Source organism: Pan troglodytes, chromosome 15, assembly GCF_028858775.2.
Source record: "Pan troglodytes isolate AG18354 chromosome 15, NHGRI_mPanTro3-v2.0_pri, whole genome shotgun sequence".
Taxonomy (NCBI): Eukaryota; Metazoa; Chordata; class Mammalia; order Primates; family Hominidae; genus Pan; species Pan troglodytes.
The window spans coordinates 74815570-74825212 of NC_072413.2; the positions used below are offsets into that span (position 1 = coordinate 74815570).

The following is a 9643-nucleotide window of genomic DNA, read 5'->3' on the forward strand; positions in this document are numbered from 1 at the left end:
TTCAAGGCCAAGGGACTGAAGGAAAGATTGCCAGAGGCAGGGAAGTGCAGATGGGGAAAGTACCTGCCACCTGGCCCTTACTGTCTCTCCACGTTCTAGCCCCACTGGATTGCTCCCGGATCCTCTTTGCATCAGCTCTCCCTTCACTGCAGGCCTGTGTACGGTCAGGGCAGGTCCTTCCACCTGGAACACTTTTCTTCTTGCCCTCTGGGTCTCGCTCATTCCTACCCGTTCTCAGGTCTCCACACAATGTCACTTCCTGGGGAAACCCTTCTTGGATTCCCTGGTCAAGAGCGAACGCCCTTCGTGTTCCCGAAGCCCTCGGCTTCACCCTTGCATTGCAACCTGTGAACTCCTCCAGGGCAGGGCTGTGTGGGGTCTTAGTAGTAGCACCTACCAAAGTAGCTGGGCAAGGTTCTTAGTTGCTGGCCACAGAATTTACTCCAACTGGCTAAGCACACGGGGGTTTATTACAGGAGAGAGATCAAAGAAATGTCAGGAGGGCTGAACAAACAGACTCTTGTTAGATTCCAGAAATGGCTCTCAAAGCACCCCAACTGAGTTGCCAAGAGTTGCTGCTTCTGCTATAATCAAGAAGCTGCATGATTGCGGAATGCCCCGCTCAGTCATGAAGCAACTACAGCCGCTGCCCACCACCTGCCTCTCTCAAATCAGACACAAGCCTCACACTTACATCTCAGGCAGGTGCTTGGCAAAGGCCATCCATTCTGACCCCCAGCTGCAAGGGGACTTGGGGAATGTCGCTTTCAGCTTTCCAGCCTCTGCATGGATGAGAAGCCTGCTGTGAAGAAACAGCAGTGGGTGCCAAGGGCTCACCCATGGCATCTGCCATAGCGCTCAGCAGCAGTGTGCTGCTTCAGGGCACGAGGTGCACTTTGGATGTGTTGATTGAAGTGCCGGTGGGGTGTCCAGCAGCTGTGGAGGATGGAGAACTGGAAATGTAGCTTTGGGAGGCACTCCGGAAGGGTGGGAGGCCGTGCACTCCAGAAAGGGAAGTGTGGGGAACAAAGAGCAAAGGCCCCAGGGCTGAACCCTGAGGAAATGCTTCGTGAGAAGGACGTTGCCAGAAATAGCTATCGATACAGCAGGACGCTGTCTGGGAGTTTCTGAGAGTGAGAGGAAGGGGGGGGGGGGGTGGCGTGGGGAAGGGGGGTGGCAGGGGAGAAGAGAAAAAAAGTACTTAAAAAGGACCCAAAAGAATACTGTAGTATCGTAAGGCCGGGTGCGGGGAAGAGAAAAAAAAATACTTAAAAAGGACCAAAAAGAATATTGTAATATTGTAAGGCCGGATGCAGTAGCTCATGCCTGTAATCCCACCACTTTGGGAGGCTGGGGTGGGAGGATCACTTGAGGTCATGGTTCAAGACCAGCCTGACCAACATGGTGAAACCCCATCTCTACTAAAAATACAAAAATAGGCTGTGCATGATGGTGCATGCCTGTAATCCCAGCTACCTGGGAGGCTGAGGCAGGAGAATTGCTTGAACCTGGGAGGCAGAGGTTGCAGTGAGCCAAGATCGAGCCACTGAACTCCAGCCTAGGTGACAGAGCGAGACTCTGTTTCAAAAAAAAAAAAGAGAGGAAAAGAATATTATAATGACATTGAAAAGGTGTTCATATGTGAACAGTGGGTTCTGTAAAACAATAGGTTTAGTAGAAAGATGAGAGAGTAGATAGATAGATGTTATACGGATAGATAGAAGTTAGACAGATTGATGTCAGATAGATAGTTAAAAAGATAAAAGGGTCCACACCAAGATGTTACCTCTGTGTGGTGGTATTGGATTTATGGGTGATTTTTAAAATTTTCTTCTGCTAATCTAAAATTGCCTTGCAACGTGAGTAATAATACACTTGATCCTTGAACAACACAGGTTTGAACTGTGCCATTTCATTCACTTTTATGCATTTGGATTTTTTTCAATAAATACAGTCAGCCCTTCGTACCTGTGGGTTCTGCATATGCAAATGTGGATCCAAAATACAGTATTTGAGGAATGAGAAACCCACAGATATGGTGGGCCTGCCTTTTCATATTGGTGGATTCTGGTATCTGAGGGGGTCCTGGAACCAATCCCTTGCACATATCAAGGGATGACTATATTTTTTAAATGAAAAAATGAAATATCCTTTTAAAAATATTCTAACAAAGTATGTTTCCATATGAGCACTGACGTGAAACTGAGAATCCTAGGAATTCGTAGAGCCAAACCGTCACATTATACAGCTGTGATTTAACCTTTTGATCTCTGAACATCCGCCCGCCATCCACAGCACACCGTCTATACCAGTGTTAACAGATCGCGTATGTAGATAATGATCACTGTCCCATCCCCGTGGCACTGCGGTGCCTGAACAGCCTTGACTTCAGTCCTTCCAACTTTGGAACGGAGGGAGCGTCTGTGCAGTGCCAAGGGGCTCCTAGAAGCATGGCAAGCACACAGGAACCATCCCGGCATGCACCTTTGCCACGCCTGGTGGGTCTGCACTCAGCTCTTGGTCTTAGGGGACGCCCAACACCCTGGAGACGCAGGCTCCTCACCTTGGCCTTCTGCCCTTCTTAGCCTCACTAGGCCTGGAAGCATGGGCCGCCCTTTTGTGGGAGGGAAGGGGGACCTGCGATCGTTGTTACAAGACCAAGTGTTTGCTCCTGGTCTCTCCTGCGTCTCTCAGAGCTATGCAGACCAGCACAAAATCACAATCGTGGACTTCTTCAAGAGCTTGAACCCTACTGGGACAATGAAGATGTCTGTGGATGAGTTCCAGAAAGTGATGATAGAGGTGTGCTGGGTCCTAGTGGCAACAGGCTGTGTGTGAGTGTGAGTGTGAGTTTGTGTGTCAGAGAGAGGGGAGAGGAGGAGAAGGAGCAAAAGAGCTTGTGAGCACTTCCTAGAGCTTCCTGGGACAGGCTATGGGACACTCCCCTCATTTATCTAGACCCAGAGGGGAACCTAAGACCTCCCTCAACCCCTGCTGAAGTCATTCCTGTGCTGTGGCTTGATGCCACCAGTGACCCGAGATGCCACCCAGAGACATATGTTCTATCTTGAGGTTTTTCTCCCCATTGCATTTCACTACTGGGCAGATAACAAAGGGAGTGAGAGAGGAGACCACATCCCAAAGTCCCAACATTTCCACCTTAGGCCGTATCATTTTCCTGAAATCTCACATTCTTCTCACTCCCCATGTAATAAAGGTACTGAAAGCCCCCTGTAATGCATGCTTGAAGGGGTCTATCATCAGAGTGTCCCAGGAGAGACTTGGGCCCTGCAGGAATAGGACTCCAGAGGAGAAGTTCCCGGGGCCCAGGCAGGGACGGATAAGGCAGTCGGTGCCCGGTGCCCAGGCCGGGGGTGAAGAGGCTGGCCAGGACTCAGCAGCAGGAAGTGAGAATGAACTTCACAGGATGCAAAGGAGAGTCCTGTTCCCTCCCCCAGTCACTCGCTCCACCTGACTCTGATCTCCTCCTGCCTTATTGCCCCCAGAAAGGGGAGGCCCTTTGGAGTCTGGACAATGACCCATGGGCAGGGAGCTTTTTCCAGCCCCTCCATGCTGTGGAATCAGTTTCCCCTGAGCTCTCAATCAGTTGCCCTCCATGGTCCCAGGAGGAGTGAGGCATTGTGTGGGGTGTGTGTGTGTGTGGGGGTGTGTGTGTTGGGGGGGTGGGGTGTGTGTTGGGGGTGGGGTGTGTGTGTGCGTGTGGTAGTGTGTGTGGGGTGTGTGTGTGTGGTAGTGTGTGGGGGTGTGTGTGTGTTGGGGGTGGGGTGTGTGTGTGTGGTAGTGTGTGGGGGGGGTGTGTGTGTTGGGGGATGGGGATGTGTGTGGTAGTGTGTGGAGGGTGTGTATGTGTTGGGGGGGTGTTTGTGTTGGGGGGGTGGGGTGTGTGTGTGGTAGTGTGTGTGTGGGGGGTGTGTGTTGGGGGGGTAGTGTGTTTGGGGGGGGTGTGCCTAGGGAGGGGTGAACAGAGTTCTATTAACTGCACATGTTCCATCCACCTCCTCAGCAAAACAAGGTCCCCCTGAACCAGTACCAGGTCAGGGAGGTGATAAAGAAGCTCGATGAGAAGACAGGCATGGTGAACTTCAGGTCAGCCCAGGCCCCACGACGCTCCCCGTTCTCTGCAAGGGGCCCTGGCTGGGCTGATGTGAGCTCCTCAGGCTTTCCTGTCTACACTTTATTACTTGGGGCTTCATCCACCTGCCTGTTCCCTGCATGCCAAGGCTGGGCCCCACTGTCTACCCCCCTTCTCATCCCCAATTCACTTGTTTAGCAAAACTTGAGCCCAATCAGGCGCTGCTGGCTGCTGGGCCGGATGCTCGGGATGCCAGCGGGAGGAGCCGGAGCCCACTCACAACCCAGGAGGAGCGCAGGCAAGGGAGCAGATCTTTATGCCCTGGTGAGGTGAGAGGAGCCGTAGGGGTGTGTACCAGGCGCCCTTGCAGCCCAAAGAGGAAGTGTCGCTCAGGCGGGAGGCGGCAATGTTTCAGCCGAGTCTGGCAAGACGGAGACCTAGACAGAGGGCGGAGGCACACAAGCACCAAATGCTAACGATGTGTTAGGGACTACAGGTCCCGCTACTCTGCCATGGCTTGGCAAGTGAGGGATGCTGTATCTTAGACTGAACTCCTTGAAGAGAGAGGACCGGTCCATGATGACGGTGATGCCAGTAAGCAACCCATAATGAGTCCCCGCCACATGCCTGTCCTCTCCACTTGCCCAATAGGCACGCTCTGCAGCCTCATGGTGCCCCATGGCAATGCTGCCATCACCCCACTTAGCAAGTGATGAAACAGAGCTCTAGAGAAGTGCAGAAAAGAAGCCAAGTTCACTGAGTGCAGTAGCCCATGCCTATAATCCCAGCACTTTGGGAGGCTGAAACAGGAGGATCACTTGAGCCCAGGAGGTCAAGACAAGCCTGGGCAAGATAGCAAGACCCCCGTCTCTACTAAAAACAAAAAAAAACACATTAGCTGAACATGGCAGTGCATGCTTGAAGTCCCAGCTACTTGGGAGGCTGAAGTGGGGGGATTACTTGAGCTCAGGAGGCAGAGGCTACAGCCAGCCGAGATTGCATCACTGCACTTCAGCCTGGACGACAAAGTGAGACCCTGTCTTAAAAATAAAAAAGAAAAGAAAAGAAAAGCAGCCAAGTTCTCGCAGCTGGGAAGGGCAACTCTGGCCGAGACTCCAGGCCTGAGGGGTCCACACCTGTTCTGTCTCTCACTGCGCTAGACCTCCCAGCCCAGACGAAGGACACAGTTGTCCCTGCCAAGCCTGGGTCTGCAGCTGAGCTCCCATCTGTCTTGGTGGCCCTGTGGCTGGCCTGTGTTCTTAAGAGCTTCTGGGGAACAAGGCCTCCCATCCGGCCCTGCCCCACGAGCCTTCTCCCAGTACCTCTTTCCTTCGCTCCACTCAGCGTCGTCCACGTGGAGAAACCGCGAGGCAGACAAGAAAGGCAGCCAGACCCAGCTGCAAGCCCTGCTCTGCGGAACAAGGCTGCGGCTGTGCGCGGATCTCCTCTCCCTTTAAAATGAGGAGATAACCGCGGCACCTGGGAGGGGGCTGCAAGGAGTGAGTGGGGGAAATGCACACAGCGGCTGGCACAGGGGGCGTCACTCGGTGGTGACACCGGCATCCAGCAAGAGGGCGCCAAAGGTGGCTCAGGCCCGCCCTGCTTCCACCGGGCCTCCCACTCCTGTGCTGCTCAGCGGCCTGTCCCGTGCCTCCTCACCTGCCCCGTGCCTCCTCACCTGTCCCGTGCCTCCTCACCTGCCCCGTGCCTCCTCACCTGCCCCGTGCCTCCTCATCTGCCCCGTGCCTCCTCACCTGCCCCGTACCTAAAGTGGCACCTCTTGTTCCTGGGGAAGCTGATGGCAAGTGCCCATCTCAGAGGCTCCAGACCAGGTTCCACGTCCAGCAAAGTCCCCAGGTTTGCAGGCAAGGTCACATGGCCATAGAGAGACAGAACTGGGGGTTTGGGTCCCTGAGTCTCAGCGCCTGAGCAGGAGCCCTTGGGGCCACTTCAAAGTGCCCTTCAGATCACACACTGCCGCTTTATCAGCGGTGATTGAAGAGCAGAGTTTTAATTTTTATTGTTGCATGCTCCTTTTCATTTTTGTTTTATGTTACAAATAATATCTCATTGTAAAAATTCTAAACCCGGCTGGGCGCGGTGGCTCACGCCTGTAATCCCAGCACTTTGGGAGGCCGAGGCTGGTGGAGCACGAGGTCAGGAGTTCAAGACCAGCCTGGCCAAGATGGTGAAACCCCCCACCTCTATTAAAAACACAAAACTTAGCGAAAATTAGCCAGGTGTGGTGGCAGGCGCCTGTAATCCCAGCTACTTGGGAGGCTGAGGCAGGAGAATTGCTTGAACCTGGAAGGCAGAGGGTGCAGTGAGCTGAGATCGTACCATTGCACTACAGCCTGGGTGACAGAGTAAGACTCCATCTTAAAAAAAAAAGAAAAAAAGAAAAAAAATTCTAAACCCACAGAAGTATAGCAAGGAAAAAAAATGAAGGTCCATTTTTATCTCCCTCCATAGTTTACTCTGCCTCCCCAAAGAAAGGGCTCTTGCAAACGATCTTAGGTGCACATGTGCATGCCTTTCCCACATACTTATCATAAGTGTGTGTGTGCGCACGCACACACATGCACACATGTGTAGTGGGGGAGATATAATGGTTAACAGCATGACCTCTAAGGCCAGAGATGGGTTTACAAATGGTCTCCTTTGGATTTAAGCCTGTCTTAACATTCTCACCCATCAGCCATGAGGCTGTACGGGTGCTCAGCATCTTTCCCTTACCTTTCATACCAGTTTCTTGAACACGATGAAGCCATAGCAACAAGTCTGGTCTAGAAAGAAGTCTCGGCGAGAGGAGTCCTCGCAAGTCGGATGGTGGCAGGGAGGAGAGCAAGAGGTGGCTGAAATCTCGATGGACAGATGCTGTGGCAGGGGCTGGGCACAAGCAAATAAAGTCTGGCTTGGTTCTGGGTGTCTTGGGCTGCTGGTGGTGTGCCCGTCACCAGGGGGGCCACCTTCTGCTTTTAGTGACCACCAGGGGACATGTCAATGCAGCCTCATTAAGAGCTGCACAGACAAATTGGGAACGTGATGGGGTTGCTGGGCAGCAGGGAAAGAGCCTCAGAGAGCAGGTCAGAGCATGAGGGCAGTTGTCACAGTGATTAGAACCTGAGTCCAGGGGAGACTTCCTTGGTGGGAGGCAGTGACAGGGGGAACAGATGCTGAGGGAATGAGGGCAGGGGCCGTTAAGAAGCAAACAAATGCTGTGGGGTCACAAGGAGGGAGCCAGGACAGGAGACCAAGAGAGTAGGCATCTCATCCTGGCCACATGACCTTGGAGCCCCAGTGGCTCCCCTTGAAAATGGAGCAGCTGAAATAAAGCCTTCCCAGTCCGGTCTAGGAGTCTATCATTCTGCATTTCACCTTTAAATTCCTTGAGAAACTGGGGAGACAGGAAGAGCTTAGCGAAGGAATAAAAGGAATAGCCAAGAACAGCATTCACTGATTAAGTGGGTGGAACAGGCACCTTCGGGAGTTTTGATTGATCTTACCAGACACCATTGTAGATTAGCAAGGCAGGAACTTTCTTGTGCCCCTCTGCAGCCCCATGTAGTGCTTGGCACATAGTAGATGCTCAATAAACACCTGTGAAATGAACGAGCACATTCACCGGTGGTTGTTTGGGGTAAGTGGTGGAAAGTTGGGAAAGTTTAGGGGGCGAGGGAAGGCTGATATTCGGTAACCCACGCTTTGGCGCAGCAGCGAAGGGTCTAGGAACCAAGTCACTATCCCTTGTGTTTCACTTGGCTTCACCAAGGGTGGAGGTGAACACCAAGACCCCTCTGCACATGCAGCGGAATTATTGGAAATAATTTATGTCCCCACTCATGTGCCGTATTGCCCCCCTTTCTCTTCCTTATTAAAATCTTAGCCTTTATGAGGTTTAGGACCACGAAAGAAGTTTCTAGCAAGACTCATCCCTCCCTAGTGCACATTTCCCCCAGCCTAAGCTCACTGGGGAAAACAGAACTGAGGAGAAGAGTGAGAAGGGTGGGTCACAGCAGCCCTCAGAGGAGCTTCCCCAGCACTGCCGGGAGGAGAGGGAGGCCTTCAAGGCCGGCAGGACCTCAGAACAAGTAGCTGAGCTGTGCCCTGGAGGCTGACTCTTGGTCTGGGCTCCCAGCCTGGCAGAGCTCCCCTGCCCCAAACATAGCATGAGGGCATCAGAGCAGCAGCTCGGTAGGGACCCCCTGGGCTGGGACCAATGACCCCCAGCAATAATCAGTGTGGACTGGTGAGCAATAGGTAGAGGGCCTCTCGGGACAAGTGGGCACCACAGAGGCTGCTCAGTGGCACCACCCTGAGCATGTTCCTGAAATGGAATTTCCATCAACTGGGTGGATTAGGGGCTCAGAGTCAAAATGAGGATGATAAAAGGAATATAAAGAAACGCAAAGGCCAGACGCAGTGGCTCATGCCTGAAATCCAGCACTTTGGGAGGCCGAGGCAGGCTGATCACCTCAGGTCAGGAGTTCGAGACCAGCCTGGCCAACATGGTGAAACCCCATCTCTACTAAAAATACAAAAATTAGCCAGGCATGGTGGCAGGTGCCTGTAATCTCATCTACTCAAGAGGGTGAGGCAGGAGAATTGCTTGAACCTGGGAGGCAGAGGTTGCAGTGAGCTGAGATCACGCCATCGCACTCCAGCCTGGGTGACAAGAGCAAAACTCCATCTCAAAAAAAAAAAAAAAAAAAAAAACAAAGAAAAGAAAATGAAATGCAATAAGGAGTCTATGGGCTGAAACATCTACCATAACATCGGGTGCTCTGTAGACATCTGCTCTATCTCCCCAAATAAAGTGAAGTCCTTGTCGTCTGGGATCATGTCTTTTTTTTTTTTTGAGAAAGAGTCTCGCTCTGTCACCCAGCCTGGAGTGCAGTGGTGTGAACACAGCTAACTACAATCTCTGCCTTCCAGATTCAAGCAATTCTCATGCCTCATCCTCCCGAGTAGTTGGGATTACAGGCTTGCACCACCATGAGCAGCTAATTTTTTGTATTTTTAGTGGAGACAGGGTTTCCCCATGTTGGTCAGGTTGGTCTTGAACTCCTGGCCTCAAGTGATCTATCTGCCTCGGCCTCCCAAAGTGCTGGGATTACAGGCGTGAGCTGCTGTGCCCGGATGGGATCATGTCTTTTAAATCTGTTATAATCCATAAAATTCTCCAAGTTCCCTGCCTGTAACTGAGTGCCCAGGTGGAACCCTGAGGGTTATGTGTGGGTAAGAAGGAGAGGCTATGAAGTAGCAAAATGTGTGATGGACAAGTTATAAATTTGTAATGCTTATGGATCAATAAAAACACATTTTTTCGAGATAATTTTGTTCTCATCTTTTGCATAAAATGGAAAAGGCAGCAGTTGTTCTTATCAAATCTTATTTTTGTTTGGGTGGCTTTGGCGAAATGATGGAGATTACAGGGAAGTTAAAATCTCCCCCACACCCCACCCCAACCCTCCAGGCCACCCCTTGACACTCAAGTAAGAGATGGGTGGCCAAGCCCAGCTGCCTCAGCGGCCCTGGGAGCCTCCAAAG

General features: G+C 52.1%; 1 protein-coding gene across 16 annotated transcripts in view; it reads left to right on the forward strand.

The window, feature by feature from the left end:
- Positions 1 to 7019, forward strand: part of LRRC74A (leucine rich repeat containing 74A) — a 43854-nt gene extending 36835 nt beyond the window's left edge. For 9 of the 16 annotated variants that reach the window (XM_063793788.1, XM_063793789.1, XM_063793794.1 and 6 more), the window contains 3 exons: positions 2695 to 2802; positions 4025 to 4107; positions 6842 to 7019. In XM_063793788.1, coding sequence (XP_063649858.1) covers positions 2695 to 2802; positions 4025 to 4107; positions 6842 to 6866 — 216 coding nt within the window. In that variant the 3' untranslated portion in view covers positions 6867 to 7019. Of the gene's footprint in view, positions 1 to 2295; positions 2499 to 2694; positions 2803 to 4024; positions 4108 to 4291; positions 4423 to 6841 lie in introns of all 16 variants that reach the window. The other 7 variants (XM_063793800.1, XM_063793798.1, XM_063793793.1 and 4 more) reach the window with 4 other exon arrangements.
- Positions 7020 to 9643: the final 2624 nt, after the last annotated feature.